The following is a 25542-nucleotide window of genomic DNA, read 5'->3' as shown; positions in this document are numbered from 1 at the left end:
GTGCGTATATGTGTGTACATTAGCGTGTGTGTGTATGCATGTGAATGTGAGTGTATGTACGTGAACATGAATATATCTACGTGTGTGTACGTGCATGCGTATGTTTGTGTGCGCATATGTATATGACAAGAAAAATGGCTTGAGATCTGAACGCGTGGTTTTGTGCAAGACTAGAAAGGGCTCGTACAGTGCCCTTTTAGATATGCCATATGTAAAAGACAAGGGCATATAGTGGATAAAAATGCTTTAAATTAAACATGAAAATGAAACCCGCCAATAGGGTAGAAAAGAAAAAACATTTGGTGAGGCAAATAGAAGTGGAAGGCACAGACTCAGATAATTCCGAGGAAATTATACCATAAATAAAATCAGAGCGCCACTGGAAAGAGTGGATCCCTATTGTGTAGATATCAACATTTGTGGCAAGAGGGTTTCTATGGAGATAGATACAGGAGCATCTGTAACAATAATGGGACTGAAAACCTGGAAAAAAATAAGCAATAAAAAGTTGTTGCAGCCCACAAAAGTACGTCTTAAGTTTTATATGGGAAATTATATTCAGGTGATTGGACAAACGAAAGTTCCAGTGAAGTTGGACAGTCGTCGGGTGGAATTACCGTTAATTGTGGTAGAGGGGCAGAAACTGGTTGCAACATGTGAGATTGCCATGGAAAGAAATTTTCAAGGTGCAAACAGTGAAGGAGGCAGACCAAGAAAAACTGGAAGAAATAGTAGCAAAGCATGAGGTTGTGTTCGATGGGAAGTTGGGTCAAGTGAAAGGAACCTATGCCAGTTTGTATGTAGACCCAGAGGCAAAACCCAGGTATTTCAAACCAAGGTCAATACCCTATATGCTAAAGAAGAAAATAGAAGATGAATTAGGGAGACTGCAAAAAGAAGGAACAATTTCACCACTTGAATTCTCTGAATGGGCTACACCAATAGTACCTATTTTAAAAGCGGATCAGTCTGTACGCATTTGTGGTGATTATAAAGTGACAATTAATCCAGATCTATATGCGACATTAGGAGGAGGTGAATCTTATACCAAGCTAGATTTAAGCCAAGCTTACCAGCAATTATTGCTGGATGAAAAATCAAGAAAATTAACAACTATTAATACTCATAAAGGCCTTTTCATGTACAACAGATTATGCTATGGATTGAAATCAGCCCCAGGAATATTTCAAAGAACTATGGAAAACACTTTGCAGGGCATTGGAAACATAATTACTAGAATTGATGACATTCTACTGACAGATAAAACCAGAAAAAAACACTTAGAAACCCTAGAGGAAGTTTTGAACAGGCTGGAAAAATGTGGAATTTGGCTAAACCGGGAAAAATGCAAATTTTTAGTGCCCGAGGTATTATATCTAGGCCATATAGTAAACAGGGAAGGAATAAAACCTGCAGAAGACAAAATGAAAGCTATCAATAAGGCGCCATGGCCAACATCAGTAAAGGAGCTACAAGCTTTTCTATGATAAATTACTATGCCCAATACATTCCGGCTACCCTGATCTTTTTTGTTCCACTATTTGTAATTGCTTAATAGTACAGTAGTTGTGCATTTTTTAACAATTTCAATTTCATCCTCAGAAATATCCAAAAGAAGTGTGGCAAATTCCATTACTTCCTCGTAAAGTTTGTTGGTAATGGATGGGTAATAGTTTTCTATGTCAGATTGTATGACAGAACATTTTTCCTATTCCTTAATATTTAAGAACCATCTTATTGTTCCACCCGTGTTATCCCATAAATTCAGTTCATAAGTAGCCTTGATTTCCATTTTTATCCTTATTAGTATTGCTTTACTTATTTTCCAATTTCTGGTCTAGTGGCAGATTTACTTACAAAGTCTGATTTATGATTCTTAAGAAGTATGTAGGCTCCTTTTTTGTGCAATCTATTTATTCTATTACTTATTTCAAGTTTGCTCATTATAATTTTGCTACCTGAATCGATTTTATTAACTATGTCCCAAGTTGATTTCCCATAGTGGTTAGTGATATTTTGTTTGAGTAATTCATGGTATTTTTGTAAGTGTGTAAAAATTATGTGTTTTGTCTGCTTCCACAAATATAAAGTTTAAGTTGTTAATTTCTTTGTTCTTTTGTTCAAGTGATTTTTCTTATTATGGAAAGTAATTTAGTTTATAATATTTATTAGATCCTTTTAAAAATTTTCAAGTTCTTCAATACAAAAACAAAAATAATCCTTGTTTTTGTCATTTGATGAAGAAATATGCCTTCCATTCAATGCATATTAATAGTTCTTCAGTTTTCATCATCAAGACAAGTAGGTAATCCCATATCTTCTTTGAAGATTCTTTGTTTACTGGTTAGAGTATAGAGTATATAGTATTTAGGTAAACAAAATTACGAGTTGTCGCTACAATAAATTTACTGTTTCAATCTGAAAAGATTTCATTAGGCAACAAAAGCAATAGTTCATACTTAAAGCTAATCTTTTAATGAAAATAAGAAATTCAGAAGTCTTTTTTCTTTTCTTTTTTATAAAACTATAATTTGCATAGTGCGATTTGATTTAACGGAATAAAAAGAGGGAGAGGAGAGAGAGGTGGTTTAATCAGCAGCCACCAGACACAGTAATATATTCTAGAAAATATTTGCTTGGTTTAAAACATACATACATACATACATACATACATACATACATACATAAATCACCTGTTTAAAAATTTAAGTTGAGGTTTTTATTTGTTTATTTTTTTCCACAGTCATATACTTGAACCTGCTTTTATAATTGTGGATTTTCTAGCAGGAATTGGCTTATGCAAGTACTAAGTCTGCGATATGTTAAATTAGTATTGAATTGAAACTACATTTACTTTTTTTTTTTTTTCCTTGGACTATATATATTAGTGGCCTGGCAAGGCCACAGTGGAGACAAGAAGCAAAGAAAAACCTTAAGCAAAATTCATCCCAAAGCAAGCAAAACAGAAGCTAGCCGGCCAGAACACCATATATACAAATGTAGGCAAATTTTGATATAGTTTATTAGTTTGAAAATATAGTTTTTTTTTACCTTTTTACCAATTGCTATAAAACTTTAACCATAGAATAGTATTTTAATCTTCAAAAAGCCTATCAATTTTCATGTAGTTTCGTCCCATAGAACCAAAGATATGAGCATTTCAATATTCAATTTGGCTACTAGTATATCAATATCAATATCAATATCAATATATATATATATATATATATATATATATATATATATATATATATATATATATATATATATACTAGCAAGGGTGCCCGGCGTTTCCCTGGTATTTGGAGGTGTATGTTGAGCAAAAAAAAAAAAAAGTGGTCAATTTTTTTAAACTTTGACCCCTATTATGACCTCTTAACATTTATTGTTTTGGGCTCAACTCAAGTTATTAAATTAGATCCATGTCCAACGAACAAAATTTCAAGTGTGTAGACCCAAAATTGTCGGAGGAGTTTGGTAGAGTTCTCAAAGGTCAAATCGTTGAACTTTGACACCTTAATCGCCAAATTTCTGACCAAAAACCGATCACATCGATTTTCCCAAATCTCAGTACCCTGTATATCAAATTTCGAGTCTGTAGACTAAAAATTGACAGAGTTATTGCGTAGGGAAACGTACACACACACACACACACACACACACACACACACACACACACACACACACACACACACACGGACACGTTCACTTTAATAGATATATAGATAACGTTTTTGGGCAATTTTAAGTTCCAAATCTCAGCAACTATTGATCGAAATTTAAAAAATGAAGGCTAGGTTTTCGAAGGTGCTGAAAACGAAAATAACATTTAAAGTTCCAGGAAATGAGTAGTTTTCAAGATATGAAAAAAATTATAGTGTCAAAAAATGGGGGGGGCACTTTCCTATATTAATTTAATGTAAAATGAGCACCCACTTTATGGCAACCTTTGGGGTGGGGTCTGTTATTTTTTAGGGGTGGTGTTTATAGATAGATAGCTGATAGACCAATACAAAACCTACTTTAAAAACCTTGTTCACATAGGGTTTCGAGTGTGCTAAAAATGAATATCACATTTAATTTTTCCGTAAATAAGTATTTTTCTGGGTATTAAACAAAAATGAGCACAGTTGCACATATAACAATGCTCACCACTTATAACATAAAGAATTACATTGGTAGGTTCTGTGTTGGTCTGCCAGACAACGATTATCAAATAAACACCACCCCTAAAAAAGGCAGACAAACCTTCCTCTCCCCCCCAAAAAAAATCCATATATAACAACTTTGTATTTTCTTTTTAAATAAATAGAAAAAGAGTTTTTAATATGAATATCAATACACATACACATACACACAAATTTATAGGAGTATATACATATATACAGTGATGATCATATTTATTGGCACGGTAAAATAAAAGTTAAATTTTGTCTAATAAATTCTAAAAAAGGGATTAAATTAAAGAAAATAACAAAGTATATTATGTATTTTTAACTGGCCTTTCCGATGCAGCAATCGGATTTTAGAAAAAATAAATAACAAAGGAACAACAAACATAATTGCAAAAAACCCTTGTTCAAAATTATTGGCACGGCTTTGTTTTTCTTTTAGTATCAGTATAATATCAATCAATTTCCGATTTACGTGCTTTCTGAACTTTTTTATAGCCATATTATGCTTGTTTAACGCTAATTCAGTGAATAATTTTTTTCAGATAATTTTTAGATAGCGATTTATTTAAACTATTATAAGTGACTAAATTATAATTTTCAATCGCCATGGTTAAAACTAAGGAACACAGCGAAGACGTCAGGAAGCTTGTTGTAGCATGCCATACCAATGGGGAGGGCTATGATAAGATTTCAAAGAAGCTAAACCTTCCCAAATCCACTGTTAGAGCCATAATAAACAAGTTCAAATCGCAAGGCCACGTTATGAGTTTAGAGGGTAGAGGGAGAAACAGGATTCTTTCCCCAAGAGATGAACGGAAAATTGTTCGACAAGTAAAACAAAACCCAAGGATCTCTGTTGGGGAGATTGTTCATGAACAGAGCACCTCTGGAGTGAATGTATCTCGACATACAGTTGGTAGAGTTTTGAAGAGAGCTGGTTTAAAAGCATGTCGTCCGAGAAAGACTCCCTTAAAAGCATGTCGTCCGAGAAAGACTCCCTATGCACCTGAAAGCAAGGCTAGCCTTTGCAAAACGTCATATTGATAAAGATGTTGCATTCTGGAAACGTGTTCTATGGACTGACGAAACGAAAATAGAGTTATTTGGCCATAATAAAGTGTCTTATATTTACAGAAAATCTGGCGAAGCTTTCCTGCCTAAGAACACCATACCCACAGTGAAGCACGGTGGAGGCAGTTTGATGTTTTGGGGATCCTTTGCTGCCTCTGGACCAGGGCGACTTGTTAAGGTCACAGGTAGCATAAAAAAGGAAGATTATGTTAAAATATTGGATGAAAACCTGAAAGACTCTGCTAAAGAGCTCTCACTTGGTCGTCGTTGGTGGTTCATGCAAGATAATGACCCAAAGCATTCGGCTAAACTGACTAAGAAATGGCTTGAGGACAATCATATTAATGTTTTGGAGTGGCCATCACAAAGCCCAGACCTTAATCCAATTGAAAATTTATGGAGAACATTAAAATTGAGGGTAATGCAAAGGAAGCCTAAGAATCTTATTCAATTGGAGGATTATTGTCAGGAAGAGTGGGCTAAAATTACTACTGAAGAGTGCAACAACTTGGTTGTAAACTATGAAAAGCGACTGAGGAAGGTAATCAAGGCTATACAATTGATTATTAAATAAATCGTGCCAATAATTTTGAACAAGGGTTTTTTGCAATTATGTTTGTTGTTCCTTTGTTATTTATTTTTTCTAAAATCCGATTGCTGCATCGGAAAGGCCAGTTAAAAATACATAATATACTTTGTTATTTTCTTTAATTTAATCCCTTTTTTAGAATTTATTAGACAAAATTTAACTTTTATTTTACCGTGCCAATAAATATGATCATCACTGTATATATATATATATATATATATATATATATATATATATATATATATATATATATATATATATATATATATATATATATATATATATATATATATATATATATATTCAAATTAATGGTATCCAAGTTAATTCTTTTTTGAAACCACTACTATACATTGGGTACAATATGATAATCAATAAAGAGTTGGTTCTATAATAATAAATGTAAAATCTGCATAAAATGAAATTTCATAGTTAAGCACATTTTATGAGAAGGCAATACTGGGCAGCATGCTAATATATATATATATATATATATATATATATATATATATATATATATATATATATATAACTACTTAATTTACTCACATAAAATTAATATACGAAAGTATAAATTTATGCATGAACTTTAAGTATTTACTTCAAAAGTGCTCAATACGTAGATAGAGCTAGTTAGTAATTTATAAAATATATATGGCGATTAAGCTACACTGAATATTCCGCATTTCATCCACTCTAGGACTCTTCAGGCTTATGCGCATAAGCCTGAAGAGTCCTAGAGTGGCTGAAACGCGGAATATTCAGTGTAGCTTAATCGCCATATATATTTTATAACTTACTATATATATATATATATATATATATATATATATATATATATATATATATATATATATATGTGTGTGTGTGTGTGTGTGTGTGTGTGTGTGTGTGTGTGTGCACGCATATATTCAACACACTGAGCCTTTCTGCATTCTAAATGGTCTTATTTTGCTCAGTCTGAAATGATTATGGATATCCTTCTGTAAATGTGGCTGTAATACCCAACCATTGCTCTCCTCAGTCAGCACTAGGAGAAGTGCTAGAAACAAAGTCAAGATAAGTGGGGAGCACATATAACACCTGATATTTCTAAATAGTCACCGATTTTAGTACAGACCAGGTGCAACATCGACTAACTTTGGTGATTTAGCAGGAATCAGTGATTATGTCATGTATTTTATCAATTCTCTGTTTTATAAATTTCTCAATAAGATCAAATTTGCTATTGAACATCAAAATTTGTCTCTAACTTTTCTGTCAGATTATTGCTCTCTGTATTTCAAATTTAATTCTTGCTCTTTTGTCAATATATGCTTTTTTATCTTTTCCAAAAATATATTGAATCAGAATTAAAATTCCACTCCTCTCGTGTTTCTTGTCTCAATCCCTTTACATATATATATATATATATATATATATATATATATATATATATATATATATATATAGAGAGAGAGAGAGAGAGAGAGAGAGATTTATCATTAACTGTTTGTATTAATAGAGGAAAAGATACACTTACCTAAAGAAAACCAACCAATCATTTCTTTGCGTTTCATGCTTCGTTTGTTGTAGACAGATATCATTAATGTTACATCTGGTAACTGGAATAAAGCTACCTGGAAGACAAACGTCTCCCTAAATAGCGGGTTTGGTTGGCCACGACGGATTGAGGTTTTACTTCGTGTCAGTTCTTTACCAGTTGGAGACATCAATGTAAGTTTTACATACGTATCTGCCAAATGAAAAACATATACTGGAATATTGTAATTATTAAAGCAAAATTAAAACTTGTCAAGTTCGTCTTTAAACTGAAAAACTTTATGGTAAGGGTTACTTTTAAGTAGAAAGAAGTTAATTTCAGCAGCAGTTAAGAAACTTTTTGAAATTTGTTTGTCGCCTTACAGAAAATAAAAACACACCATTAATGCAACTAAAAACACACCATTAATGCAAATGAAATTAATGCAACTGAAAGTTATTCCTCAAACTTGCATCAAAAATACTATTGATTTCACAATTTTCCACAAATTCAACAAATTATGGCATGTTTTGAAAGAAATTGAAATTTTAAACAAAGTATTTTCTTAAAAAAAAACTAAAATTAAAACATTAAACAAAATATTTTCTTAAAAAAAAATTAAATTTAAAAATAAACAAAATATTTTTAAAAGAACTTAAATGGAAACATTTCATAAAGTAGTTTTCTTAAAAATAACTGAAATTGAAATATTTAAATATAAGACTTTTTTAATAAGAACTGAAATTGAAATTTTAAACGAAGTATTTTCCTAAAGAAACTAAAATTGAAATATAAAACGAGAGTATTTTTTAAAAAAAGAACTGAAATGGAAATATTAAAAAAAGTATTTTTAAAAGAATTGATATGGAAACATTTAAAAAAGTATTTTTCTAAAAAACAAGAAGTAATAATTAAATTGAAATTTTCCTAAAAAAACTGAAATTGAAATAAACATATTTTTATGGAAAAGAACAGAAATTGAAACATTTAATAAAGTATTTTTCTTAAAAAGAACTGAAATTGAAATATTAAACAAAAATTATTTTTCTTAAAATGAACTGAAATTGAAATATTAACAAAAATTATTTTCTTAAAAAGAACTTAAATTCAAATATTAAACAAAGTATTTTTCTTGAAAAGAGCAGAAATTGAAATATTGAACAAAATATATTTTTTAAAAAGAACTGAAATTGTCATTTTAAGCAGAGTATTTTTGTTAAAATAACTGAAATTGAAATATTAAATAATAGTATTTTCTTAAAAAGAAGTTGCATTAAAATTAAAAAAAAGTATTTTCTTAAAAATAACTAAAATTGAAATTTTAAACCAAAGTCTTAAAAAGACTTGAAATAGAAATATTTAACAAAAGTATTTTCTTAAAAAGAACTGAAATTGAAACATTTAATAAAGTATTTTTCTTAAAAAGAACTGAAATTGAAACATTTAATTAAGTATTTTTTTTTAAAAAGAACTGAAATTGAAACATTTAATAAGGTATTTTTCTTAAAAAGAACTGAAATTGAAACATTTAATAAGGTATTTTCTTTAAAAGAACTGGAATTGAAACATTTAATAAAGTATTTTTCTTAAAAAGAACTGAAATTGAAACATTTAATAAAGTATTTTTCTTAAAAAGAATTGAAATTGAAACATTTAATAAAGTATTTTCTTCAAAATATCTGAAATTGAAACATTTAATAAAGTATTTTTCTTAAAAAGAATTGAAATTGAAACATTTAATAAAGTATTTTTCTTAAAAAGAACTGGAATTGAAACATTTAATAAAGTATTTTCTTAAAAATATCTGAAATTGAAACATTTAATAAAGTATTTTTCTTAAAAAGAACTGAAATTGAAACATTTAATAAAGTATTTTTCTTAAAAAGAATTGAAATTGAAACATTTAATAAAGTATTTTTCTTAAAAAGAACTGGAATTAAAACATTTAATAAAGTATTTTCTTAAAAATATCTGAAATTGAAACATTTAATAAAGTATTTTTCTTAAAAAGAACTGAAATTGAAACATTTAATAAAGTATTTTTCTTAAAAAGAATTGAAATTGAAACATTTAATAAAGTATTTTTCTTAAAAAGAACTGGAATTAAAACATTTAATAAAGTATTTTCTTAAAAATATCTGAAATTGAAACATTTAATAAAGTATTTTTCTTAAAATAAACTGAAATTGAAACATTTAATAAAGTATTTTTCTTAAAAAGAATTGAAATTGAAACATTTAATAAAGTATTTTCTTAAAAATATCTGAAATTGAAACATTTAATAAAGTATTTTTCTTAAAAAGAATTGAAATTGAAACATTTAATAAAGTATTTTTCTTAAAAAGAACTGGAATTAAAACATTTAATAAAGTATTTTCTTAAAAATATCTGAAATTGAAACATTTAATAAAGTATTTTTCTTAAAAAGAACTGAAATTGAAACATTTAATAAAGTATTTTTCTTAAAAAGAATTGAAATTGAAACATTTAATAAAGTATTTTTCTTAAAAAGAACTGGAATTAAAACATTTAATAAAGTATTTTCTTAAAAATATCTGAAATTGAAACATTTAATAAAGTATTTTTCTTAAAAAGAACTGAAATTGAAACATTTAATAAAGTATTTTTCTTAAAAAGAATTGAAATTGAAACATTTAATAAAGTATTTTCTTAAAAATATCTGAAATTGAAACATTTAATAAAGTATTTTTCTTAAAAAGAACTGGAATTGAAACATTTAATAAAGTATTTTCTTAAAAATATCTGAAATTGAAACATTTAATAAAGTATTTTTCTTAAAAAGAACTGAAATTAAAACATTTAATAAAGCATTTTTTCTTAAAAATATCTGAAATTGAAACATTTAATAAAGTATTTTTCTTAAAAAGAATTGAAATTGAAACATTTAATAAAGTATTTTTCTTAAAAAGAACTGGAATTAAAACATTTAATAAAGTATTTTCTTAAAAATATCTGAAATTGAAACATTTAATAAAGTATTTTTCTTAAAAAGAACTGAAATTGAAACATTTAATAAAGTATTTTTCTTAAAAATATCTGAAATTGAAACATTTAATAAAGTATTTTCTTAAAAAGAACTGAAATTGAAACATTTAATAAAGTATTTTTCTTAAAAAGAATTGAAATTGAAACATTTAATAAAGTATTTTTCTTAAAAAGAACTGGAATTAAAACATTTAATAAAGTATTTTCTTAAAAATATCTGAAATTGGAACATTTAATAAAGTATTTTTCTTAAAAAGAACTGGAATTGAAACATTTAATAAAGTATTTTTCTTAAAAAGAACTGAAATTGAAACATTTAATAAAGTATTTTCTTAAAAATATCTGAAATTGAAACATTTAATAAAGTATTTTTCTTAAAAAGAACTGAAATTAAAACATTTAATAAAGTATTTTCTTAAAAATATCTGAAATTGAAACATTTAATAAAGTATTATTCTTAAAAAGAACTGAAATTGAAACATTTAATAAAGTATTTTCTTAAAAATATCTGAAATTGAAACATTTAATAAAGTATTTTTCTTAAAAAGAACTGGAATTGAAACATTTAATAAAGTATTTTCTTAAAAATATCTGAAATTGAAACATTTAATAAAGTATTTTTCTTAAAAAGAACTGAAATTAAAACATTTAATAAAGCATTTTTTCTTAAAAAGAACTGAAATTGAAACATTTAATAAAGTATTTTTCTTAAAAAGAATTGAAATTGAAACATTTAATAAAGTATTTTTCTTAAAAAGAACTGGAATTAAAACATTTAATAAAGTATTTTCTTAAAAATATCTGAAATTGGAACATTTAATAAAGTATTTTTCTTAAAAAGAACTGGAATTGAAACATTTAATAAAGTATTTTTCTTAAAAAGAACTGAAATTGAAACATTTAATAAAGTATTTTCTTAAAAATATCTGAAATTGAAACATTTAATAAAGTATTTTTCTTAAAAAGAACTGAAATTAAAACATTTAATAAAGTATTTTCTTAAAAATATCTGAAATTGAAACATTTAATAAAGTATTATTCTTAAAAAGAACTGAAATTGAAACATTTAATAAAGTATTTTCTTAAAAATATCTGAAATTGAAACATTTAATAAAGTATTTTTCTTAAAAAGAACTGGAATTGAAACATTTAATAAAGTATTTTCTTAAAAATATCTGAAATTGAAACATTTAATAAAGTATTTTTCTTAAAAAGAACTGAAATTAAAACATTTAATAAAGCATTTTTTCTTAAAAAGAACTGAAATTGAAACATTTAATAAAGTATTTTTCTTTAAGAAGAACTGAAATTCAAATATTAAACAAAAGCATTTCCTAAAAAGGAACGATTTTATTTAAATTCAGATATTTTTGTTACTTTTAATCATTTGTACTTTTATAATATGTAAATCTACTTTCATTTACAACTGTTTCTGTCTAATTTTTGTGAAGAAAAAATATAGTTTCAGTAATTTTAGATTTTAGCTATTTATTTTGGTTAGATTTGTTTTTGCAGCGCTTAAAACTTAACAATTTAGACTCAATCTCTTGACTAGTTGGGGGTCCCTTATTATTGATTGAGAGAGTAGGGATAATCCGCCATTGCTCATAATAGTTGTAAGATTTCATATATTTTTTGACACTGTATTTTTCTATGGAAATCCTTTGCGACAAGGCATGAAGCCACTTGATGTAGGGAGCCAACAAAGATGAAAAATGATTATTGCAAAGGCAGGAGATGCCTATTGGCCAAGGGTGTAGGTAGGAGGAAAACAGAGAACAGAAAGAGAGTTCCACAATCTTGTAGTTCTTTGGAAGAAGCTACTGGAATAAAAAGCTGTATTACAACAAGGGATTAAAACAGCGAATGGATGGAGACCACTGGACCAATGAGTAAAACGAACTGGAACAAAGGAATCAGGGAATAGATCAGATAATTTTGAAGAACACATGCTAATAGTATCTATAGAAAAGACTGAAACTAGCAACATTACGTGTGTAAGAAAAGAGGTTATACTGAAGAAGAAAGTGTTGGGGACAAATTACAGATACGTTTCCACAATTTATCAAAAACCTTCAAATGGAACAGAGATTCACCATCCTAAATATGACAACAGTACTCCATACATGGTGTGATATAGCAGATTTGTAGAGATAGAGAAAAGTGTTAAAAAGTATTTAGGACAATAAAGAAAACCGATTTTATGAGAAGTAGAAAAAGCAATGAATTTAAAGAAAGATTTGATGAAAGAGCAGAGCCATCCATAAGAATCTCAGGAAGAAAAAATTTGACTTTTATAATGAGGTACATTGTAACAAGATAATTAAAAGAAAATGCAGTAAAATCCTCTAAAACCAAGCACTCTTACACTTAATAACTTTCAAATCTTTTCTCCTAATTAGCGGGGGTGGGGGACGGCTTTGCCCAGTTGTAAAATATGCTTAAATATGATATTTTACTTTATCCAGGTTTCGTATATATTATTATAGTCGTGATTTCAAAAATAAAAAAAAAGTATTAGAATTGAAACCGAAAGCAACACTGTAGCATTCAAGTTCGTGACCTTACCACTGTACAAACGTGACACACATATGACCTGATTAAAAATAAACTTAAATGAATGTACAAAATGTATAACAATTTTTTTTAATTTGGACCCCTTTTTTGGCCCCTTAAAAACTATTTTAACCGTAAAAGAACAGTCCATAAAAAATTCAATTATTTGAGGCCCCTAGCGCCGCTGTGCAACTTTTAGTTTCGGTTGAGTTTGAAAATATGGAGGCAGATAGACAGACAGACATACATAGTGAGTTTTATAAGTTATATTTTCATATGTAGAAAGATTTATGATTAAAAACAAAATAAAAAATTATCAAGCACACCACCATTTTGATATCTTCCGATGCTCAATAATTTTAATATTCAAAACGGGAATTTCTGTATGATTATTCAGAACCATGCATGAATTCCAAATTTTTATTTCGGGTTATATTTTCATGAATAAGTTTTATTGCCTAAAATTTGCCAACAGGCAGTTAACACATAGTAAAACATAATCCTCAGGAAATAGCACTTAAAGCAACGGCTTAGTCAAGCATGTTGTAACATTTTTGCCAGATGTAAAACGTATAGATTTTTCCAGATGTAATAAGAAATCATTATTGCATCCGTCAAATTTCATAATAGGTTTGTTCTAAGCATAATATGTTCTTTTTTAATGGAGTTTGAAACAAAATTTTTGCTTATTTTGTTCATATTATTTTTATAATGATATGTAATATTCAATTTTTTAAACAAACCCTAATACATGAATGTCACTTATAAACAACACTATAATATATTGCTAAGGCAGCAGCAGGAATAGATATAAATAATTCACAAAATTAAAATTTAGTCACCCACTTTTTAAGTGAAGGTATTTGATAGAAAGAAATTGTTTTACCTGGTGCTCTATTCATTGCCATGTTTCGGAAATTACTACCTTTGACTACTTCAACCATTAATCGCCCTGTTGTTCCATTATATGAAAGTCCCAAGAAAAGCTCCGGCATTCCTCCATGTTGCATCGACTGCGTTGATGATCCACTTTCACTACGCGAAAGACTCGACACATCAAAACGTGAGTCGGCATGCTGTAATGAAAAAAATCATTCAATCAAATTTTTATTTAATTGTGCTAAAATTTCTTACAGAAATTATTTGAAGTCTATGCATATTTTACATTGGGTACAACATTATTTGATAGTTTTAAATGCTAAACTCTATGAACTGACTCTCAAATATTAGATGAAGTTATGATTAATGTTTCAAGATTCTCTATTGAATTGATGAAAGAAAATATTATAATTACATGTAATGGAAAACAAAAATACATACTCCCATAAATTGAGTCAGCCATCTGAATTGAACCAATATAAAATGAAACCAATATACAATTGAACCAATATACACATAAACTAATATACTTTTGAACCAATATACACTTGGCCACATATATAATTCAACTAATATGACATAGAACTAATATACAATTGAACCAATATACAACTGAACCATTATACATAGGAACTAATATACAATTGAACTAATACACAATTGAACTGATATACAATTTAACTAATATGCAATATAAATAATGTACACTTGCACCAATATACAATTGAATTAACATACAATTGAACCAAGTATACACCTGAACTAATACACAATTGATATAATATATAAAAAAAGACCAATACCCAACTGAAGTAATACACATTTGAACTAATATCCAATTGAACCAATATACAATGGAAGCAATATGCATTTGCACTAATATAAAATTGAAACAACATACAATTCAACTAATATAAATTTGAACTAATCTACAATAAACCAATATACAATTGAACAAATATGCAATTAAACTAATATAGAATTGAATTAATATACATTTGAACTAATATACAATTGAACTAATATACAATTTAACTAATATAAAATTGAACTAATATACAGTTGAACCTATATACAATTGAATTAACACACACTTTGCCTAATATACAATTGAAATAATGCTCAATGAAACTAATATAGAATTGAACTAATATACACTTGAACTTATATACACTTGAACAACAATACAATTAAACTAATATACAATATAAATAATATACAATTGCACCAATATAGAATTGAACTAGCATACAATTGAATCAAATATACACCTGAACAACTATGCAATTGATATAATATAAAAAATTGAACCAATACACAACTGAAGTAATATACATTTGAACTATTATCCAATTGAACAAATATACAATGGAAGCAATACACAATTGCACTAACATAAAATTGAAACAACATACAATTAAACTAATATAAAATTGAACTAATATACAATTGAACAAATATAAATTGAACTAATATAGAGTTGAACCTATATACAATTGAATTAATACACACTTGGCCTAATATACAATTGAACTAATACACAATGGAATTAATGTATACTTAAACTAGTATTCAATTGAATTAATATACACGTGACATAATATACAATTGAACAAATATACAATTGAATTAATATAGAATTAAACTAATATACAATTGAACTAATATACAACTGAACTAATATACAATTGAACTAATATACAATTGAACCAATATACAATTGAATAAATATACAATTGAACAAATATACAATTCAACTAATATACAATCGAACAAATATTCAATTGAACTAATATGCAATAAACCAATATATAATTGAACTAATATACACTTGAATTATTATACAATTGAACAAATATACAATTGAACTAAAATACAGTTAATGTTATATACACTTGACCTAATATACAATTGAACTAATACAGAAATGAACAAATATACACTTGAACCTATATACAATAAACAACTATGAAGTTGAACTAGTACACAATTGAACTAATAAACAGTAAACCAATATACAAGTGAACCTATAAGCAATTGCACTAATATACAATTGAACTAATATACAATTGAATTAGCATACACTTGAAATAATATATAATTGAAGCAATATACAATTCCACTAATATAAAACTGAACTAATAAACACTTTACCTGATATAAAATTGAATTAATACACAATTGAACAAATATACGCTTCAACTAATATAAAATTAAACAAATACACAATTGAACTCATGTACCTATGTATAATTAGACTAATATAAACTTGAACTAATACACGATTGAACTAATACACGATTGAACTAATATAAAATTGAACCAATATAAAATGGAATTAATATACAATTGAATTAATATACAATCGAACTAATATACACGTCACCTAATATGCAATTGAACTAATACACAAAGGATCTAATATATACTTCCACTAATATAAAATTGAACTATTATACAATTAAACTAATATACAATTGAAGTAATATACAATTGAAATAATATTCAATAAACTAAACCACAATTGAATTTATACACAACTGAACTAATATACAATTGAACCAACATATAATTAAACCAATATACAATTGCACAAATATGCAACTGAAATAACATACGATTCAACTAATATAAAATTTAACTAACATACAATAAACCAAAATTCAATTGAAACAATATGCAATTGAACTAATATACAATAGAACTATTATACAATTAAACTAATATACAACTGAACTAATATACAATTGAACTAATATACAATTGAATTAATATATATTGGACCTAATATACAATTGAACTAATACACAACGGACCTAATATATACTTCAACTAATATGCAATTGAACTAAAATACAATCAAACTAATATACAATTGAACCATTATGCAATTGGACTAATGTACACTTGAACTAATATACAATTGAACTAATACACAATTGAACTAATATACAATTGTTCTAATATACACTTGAACGTATATACAATTGAACCAATATACAATTAAACTAATATATAATTGAACTAATATACATTTGAACAAATATACAATTGAAGTAATATTCATTAAACTCATATACAATTGAACTAATATGCAATTGACCTAATATACACTAATATAGAATATACTAATATAGAATTGAACTAATATAGAATTAAACTAATATACAATTGAACTAATATAAAATGTGACTAATATACAATTGAACCAATATACACTTAATCTAATATACAACTGAACTAACAAACCATATATACTTCAACTAATATATAATTAAACTATAACACAATTGAAGTAATATACAATAAAACAATACACAATTGAACTAATATAACCTTGAATTAGTATACAATTAAACTAATATACACGGCACCTAATAAAGAATTGAACTAATATACAATTAAACTAATATACAATTTAACTAATATACAATAAAACTAATATATAGTTGAACTATTATACAATTCAACTAATATATAATAAAACTAACAAACGATTGAACTAATACATAATTGAATTTATATACTCTGAACTACTATACAATTGAACTACTATACAATTGAACTAATATACAATTAAACCGATATACAGTTGAACTACTATATAATTGAAGTTATATAAAATGGAACTAATATACAATGTAACTTATGTAGAATAAAACTAATATACAATTGAATTAGTGTACAATTAAACCAATATACAATTGAACTGATAAACAATTGAATTAATATACAATTGAATTAATATACAATTTAACCAATATACAATTGAATTAATATACAATTGTACTAATATACAATTGAACTAATATAAAAGCAACTAATATACAATTATACCAATATACAATTGACCCAATATACAATTGTACTTATATAGAACTGAACTAATATACACTGGAACTAATTACAGTAATATACAGTTAAACTAATATACAATAAAACCAATTGAACTAAGATACACTTTAACTAACATACACTTCAATATAACCAATATACAATTGAACTAATATACAATTTTACTAATATACAGTTGAACTAATATACAATAGAACTTATATACAATTGACCTAATATATAATTGAACTAATATACAATTGAACTAATATACAATGAACTATTATAAAGTTGAACTAATATACAATTGAACTAATATACAATTCTACTAATATATAATTGAACTAATATTCACTTTACTAATATAAAATTAAATTAATATACAATTAAACCAATATACAATTAAACTTATATACTATTACTCTTATATACAATTGAACCAATATACAATTTAATCATTATACAATTGCACTAATATACAATTAAATTTATATACTATTAAATATATATAATTCAACCAACATACAATAAAACCAATATACAATTGAACTAATATACACTTTAAGTAATATACACTTGAATATACTTGAACTAGTATACAATCGAACTAATATACATTTTAACTAATATACAATTGATCTAATCTACATTTGAACCGATATTCAACTGCCCTAATATACAATTGAATTATTATACAATTGAACCAATATACAATAGAACAATATACAATTGAGCCAATATACCATTTAACTAATATAGAATTGAAATAATATACAAATAAACTCATATAATATTGGACTAATATATAATCGAACTAATATGCAATTGAACTAATATACAATTGAACTAATATACAATTGAACTAATATACAATTGAACCAATATACACTTGAACAAATATACAATAAAACAAATGTATACTTGGACTAATATAAATTGAATCAATATAAAAATTTAACAAACATATAATTGTACTAATATACAATTAAACTGGTATACACTTGAAGCAATATAAACTTGAATTAACATATTATTAAACCTATATACAATTAAACCAATATACCAATGAACTAATATGCAATTGCACAATTATAAAATTGAATCAATACAGAATTGAACTAATATACACTTGATCTAATATACACCTTAAGCAATGTACACTTGAACTTGAACTAATATGAAATTGAACTAACATAAAATTGAACCAATATACTGTTGAACTAATATACAATTGAACTAATATACAATTGAACTAATATACAAGTGAACCAATATATAATTGAACAAATATATGATTGAACCTATATACAATTAATACAATATACACTTGAACTAATATAAAAGTAAACCAATATAAAATTGGATCAATACACAATTGGACTAAAAAACAATTGAACCAATATACAATTGAACTAATATACAATTGCACTTATATGCAATTGAACTAATATACAAATGAAATAATATACAATTGAACGAATATCACGGTGAACTAATATACACTTGAACTAATATACAATGGAACTAATATACAATTGAACTAATATACAATTGAAGCAATACACACTTTGACACTTGAAGCAATACATACTTTGACTATTATATAATTTAACCAATAATAAAACTAAAATTCAATTGAACCAATATACAATTAAACCAATATATACAATTGAAATAGTATACCATTGAACCAATATACAATTGAACAAATATACAATTTAACCAATATACAATTGAACTAATATACAAGTGAGCCCATGTACTGGACTTAATATACAATTGATCTAATACAAAAAGGAACTAATATATACTTAAACTAATATACAATTGAACTAATATACAATTGAACCAATATGCAATTGAACTAATATAGAATTAAACTAATACACAATTGAACTAATACATAATTGAACTAATATAAAATTGAACTGATATATTATTGAACTAATATACACTTGAACGAATATACAATTAAACTAATATATAATTTAACTAATATACATTTGAACAAATATACAATTGAAGTAATATTCAATTAAACTAATATACAATTGAACCAATATGCAATTGACCTAATATACACTTCAACTAATATAGAATTGAACTAATATACAATTGAATTAATATACAAGTAATCTAATATACACTTGACCTAATATAAAATTGAACAAATACGCAATTGACTTAATATACACCTGAACTAATATACAATAAAACTAAAATAAAATACAAGTGAAGTAATATACAATTGAACCAATATAATTATACACTAGAACTAATATACACGTAAACAATATAGACTTGAATTAACATAAAAGTAAATCAATTGAATTGATATACAATTTAACTTACATACAATTGAACTAATATACTGTTGCATTAATATACAATTGAACTAATATATAATTGAACCAATATACAACTGGACAAATATACAATTGAAATGGTATACAATTGAACAAAGATACAATTGGAGAAATATATAATTGAACTAATATATAATTTAAGCAATAGACACCTGAACTAATATACAATTAAACCAATTGAAAAAATATACAATTAAGCCAATATACAATTGAAAAAAATATACAATTGAACCAATATACAATTGAACTAATATGCACTTAAACTAACATACACTTTAACCAATGTATATTAGAACTACATAAAACATACAATTGAATCAATATACAATTGAATTAATGTAGAATTGAACTAACATATAAGCGGACTAATATACAATTGCTGAAATACACAATTGAACTAATATACAATTGAACTAATATACAATTGAACTAACACACAATTAAACTAACACACAATTTAACCAATATACAATTGAATTAATATAGAATTGAACTAATATAAAATTGCACTAATATACAATTGAAGTAATATACAATTGAAATAATATACAATTAATACGGCATAATCACGTTTACACACCGGTTCCTGATCATTATTAAAATGGGTGACCAATTTGGGAAGTCCAGGTGCTGTATGTAGGAGGACTCGACACCACCCTGTAAAAAGTTCAAAAACCTAACATCGTCATTTCCCTAAACGGAAATATACATGCGACGGGGGACCGCTTGTGAATTTCATACTCCCAGGAAACTTCCTCCTTTTGAGGAAGCCGGTCAAAGCCTATTTAGTATTGATGCTGACTGCACACACAATATACAATTGAACTAATATACAATTGGACTATTATACAATTGAACCAATATACAATGGAACTAATATAGAATTAGACTAATATACAATTGCACTACTACACAAGGAAATTATTATACAATTAAACTAATATACAATTGAATTAACATACAATTGAACTAATGTACAATTAAACAAATGTACATTTAACTAATATAAAATTAAACCAATATACAATTGAACAACTATACAATTGAACTAATATACAATGGAACAAATATATACTAATGTAAACTTGATCTAATATACAATTGAACTAATATGCAATTGGAGTAATATAAAATTACACTAATATACAAATGAACAAATATAGACTTGAACTAATATTCGATTGAAATAATGTAAAATTGAACTTATATACAATTGAACTAATATACAATTGCCATAATGTACACTTAAAAAAATATACAATTAAACCAATATACACTTGAACAAATATACAATTGAACTAATATACAATTGAACAAATATACAATTGAACTAATACAAAATTTAACTAATATATAATTTAACCAATGTACAATTGGAGTAATATACAAATGAACTAATTTACAATTGGACTAATATAGAATTAAACTAATATTCGATTGTAATAATATAAAATTGAACTAATCTACAATTGACCTAATATACAAATGAAGCAATATACACTTCAACAAATATACAATTGAACAAATATACAATTGAACCAATATAAAATTTAACCAATATACAATTAAACTAATATACACTTGGACTAATAGACACTTAAACCAATATACATATGACCTATTATAAAATTGAACTAACATACAATTGAACTAACATAAAATTGAACTAATATACACTCGAACTAATATACATTGAACTAGCATACAATTGAACTAATATAAAATTGAGCAAATATATACTTGAACTAATATGCAATTTAATTAATATACAAATGAACAAATATACAATGTAAATTATATGCACCTAAATTCCAACCAATATACAACTGAATTAATATACAATTGAACTAATATACAATTGAACAAATATACATTTGAACTAATGTACAATCAACCAAATACACTTGAACTAATATACATTTTATCCAGTATACACTTGCACTAATATACAATTGAACAAATATAATATTGAACTAATATATATTTTAACTAATATACAGAGCAACTAATATACAATTGAACAAATATATAATTGAACTAATATACAATGGAACTATTATGAAATTGACCTTATATACAATTTAAGTAATATGCACTTGAACTAAGATACAATTGAACTAATATACAATTAAACTAATATGCACTTTCACTAATAAAAAGATAAACCAATATAATAGTAATTGAACTAATATGTAATTGAAGCAATATACACGTGAACTAATAGACACTTAAACCAAATATACAATCAAACCAATACACAATTGAACTATTATACAATTGACCTAATATACAATTAAACCAATATCCAATTGAACTAATATACACTTAAACTAATCTTTCACTAATATACAATTGAATTAATATACAATTGAGGGAATATGCCATTGAACTAGCATACACTTTAACTAATATACAATTGAACTAATATAAAATTGAACTAATATAGACTTGAACTAATATAAAATTGAACTAATATACAATTGAACTAATATAAAATTGAAATAATATACAAATGTACCAATATACAAGTGAACTCATATACAATTGCAGCAATATAACCTAAAACTAATATATAATTAAATCACTTCAACTAGTATACAATGAAACCAATAGACAGTTGAACCAATATACAATTGAACCAATATACAATTAAATTGATATACTGTTAAACCAATAAAAAAATAATCAAATATAAATTGCACCAATATACAAGTGAACTATCATGCAATGAACTAACATAAATGTATCCAATTGAACAAATATACTTGAACTAATATAGACTTGAATAAATATAAAATTGAACTAATATAAAATTGACCTCATATACAATGTACCTAATATACAATATACATAATATACAATTGAACTAATAGACAATTACACTAATATACAATTGAAATAATATACAATTGAACTAGTATATAATTAAACCAATATACTAGTGAACCAATATGCAATTGAACTAACATACAAATTAACTAATATACACTTGAACTCATATACAATTGAACGAACATGCTATTGAACTAATATACAATTGAACTAATATACCAATTTACAAATATACAATGTAACTAATATACATGTTAACTAATATACAAATGAAAAAATATACAATTATACCAATGTACAATTTAACAAATATACAATAGTACCAATGTAGATTTTAACAAATATACAATTAAACAAATATACAATTAAATAAATATACAATTGCACTAATATACACTTGAACTAACATACAATTAACTAATATACATTGAACTAATATACATCGAATCAATATACACTTGAAGTAATATACAATTGCACTAATATAATATTGAACTAATATGCAATTGAAATAATATACAATTCAAATTATATACAATGGAACTAATACACAATTGAAGTAAAATACACTTAAACTAATATACAAGTTTACAAATGTAAACTTGAACAAATATACAAGTGAACCAATATACAATAGCACTAATATACACTTTAAGTAATACATAATTGAACCATTATACAACTGAACAATTGACTAATATATTATTGAACTAATATAAAATAGAACTAAAATACAATTTAAGCAATATCCAATTTAACTAATATACAATTAAACCAATATACAATAAAACCAATATACACTTGAACTAATATGAAATTAAACCAATATAGAATTGAAGCAATATCCAATTGAACTAATATACACATGAACTAATATACACTTGAACTAATATACATATGAGCTCCTATAAAATTGAATTAATATACAATTAAACTAATGCACAACTGAAACAATATAAAATTGAACTTATATAAAATTGAACCAATATACAATTGGACTAAGATGCAATTGAACCAATATTAAATTAATTACACTTTAACTAATATAAAATTTAACCAATATACAATTGAACCAACATACAATTGAACTAATATGTAATTGAACACATATACAATTGAACTAATATATAATTGACCCAATATACGATTTTACTAATATACACTTGAACTAATATAGACTTGAATTAATATACAACTGAACTAATATACAATGTAACTAATATACAACTGAACTTATATACAATTGAACTAATATACAATGTAACTAATATACACTTAAACTAATATAGACTTGATTAATATACAATTGAACTAATATACAATGGAACTAATATACAATTTAACTAATATAGACTTGAACTAATATAGACTTGAATTAATATAGACTTCAATTAATATACAATTGAACTAATATTCAATTGAACTAATATTCAATTGAACTAATATTCAATTGAACTAATATACAATTGAACTATTATACAACTGAACTTATATACAATTTAACTAATATGCACTTGAACTAATGTACAATTGAAGCAATATACACTTGAATTAATATACAATGAAAATAATATACTATTAATCCTATATTCAATTGAACCAATATACAATTGAACCAATATACAATTGATCTAATATACAATTGATATAATATACCATGTAACTCCTATACAATTGAACTAACATAAAATTACACGAAAATACCGTTGAACTAATATACAATGTAACAAATATAAAATTTAACAAATATATATATGAACTAATATAAAATTATACAAATATACAATTAAACTAATTATACAATCGAACCAATATATTGTAGCGTCTACCCAGGAACTAAAATTTGACAGAGACTTTTGAATCGTCACCGTTTCCGGAGAGCTCTAAAAAAGAAGACAAAAAAACCGTGGCGCCAAATTCGAGTGCCCTCTCTTCCTTTTTCGCATGCTGACCCTTGAAGAGTTAACACGCGCTACTGCTGTGTCTGTCACATGTGCGCGACACGCACTATGCCAGTTCTCATAATGAAATCAAAAAAACATTCTTCTTACCTTTCCACGCCACTTTTCACTCGAACGGCTATCCCAAAGAAAAATATTTAATTTATCTTTTCTTTTCGATTTACGCCAAAAAAAGAGAACATTTACCCAGTCAGTAAGGATTTCTTTCTTTTCTACGGACACAAAAGAAACTACATGAGTGTGATACACAAAAGGGTAAATAAAATTACACTTCTTTTAATAAGCCAAGTCTGACTATTTATTTTCATTAATTTTTCTGAATATTTGTTTTTTTAATAATGTTTATGAAATATTATTTAAAAGGAGCTGTTCGTCGTTTTGCCCGGCGAGCAGCTCATTTCAATATAATGGCATTAAAATAAAATTGAAACATCATACAATTAAACCAATATACACTTGAACTAATATAAAATTAAACCAATATACAACCAAACAAATATACAATTGAAATAGTATACATTTGAACCAATATAAAATTGAACAAATATACAATTGAACCAATACACAATTGAATTTATATACAACTGAACTAACAGATATATACACTTGAACTACAATACAATTTATATAATACCCAATTGAAGCAATATACAATTGAACTAATATACAATTAAAGCAATAACAATTGAATTAATATACAATTTAACTATCTACACATAAGCTAATATATAATATATATAATTAAACGAAT

General features: G+C 25.5%; 1 protein-coding gene across 5 annotated transcripts in view; it reads right to left on the bottom strand.

The window, feature by feature from the left end:
• LOC145284714 (synaptotagmin-16-like) overlaps positions 1 to 25542 on the bottom strand; it is a 408213-nt gene that overhangs the window by 15529 nt on the left and 367142 nt on the right. For all 5 annotated transcript variants that reach the window (XM_080133628.1, XM_080133626.1, XM_080133627.1 and 2 more), the window contains 2 exons: positions 13806 to 13995; positions 7358 to 7570 (listed from right to left, as the gene is read on the bottom strand). In XM_080133628.1, coding sequence (XP_079989754.1) covers positions 7358 to 7570; positions 13806 to 13995 — 403 coding nt within the window. The remainder of the gene's footprint in view (positions 1 to 7357; positions 7571 to 13805; positions 13996 to 25542) is intronic.

The sequence above is a fragment of the Euprymna scolopes genome, chromosome 9 (assembly GCF_053919585.1).
Source record: "Euprymna scolopes isolate OS-2025 chromosome 9, ASM5391958v1, whole genome shotgun sequence".
NCBI lineage: Eukaryota > Metazoa > Mollusca > Cephalopoda > Sepiida > Sepiolidae > Euprymna > Euprymna scolopes.
Note: the sequence above shows the minus strand (reverse complement) of the source record. Positions and strands in the feature narration are given on the sequence as shown.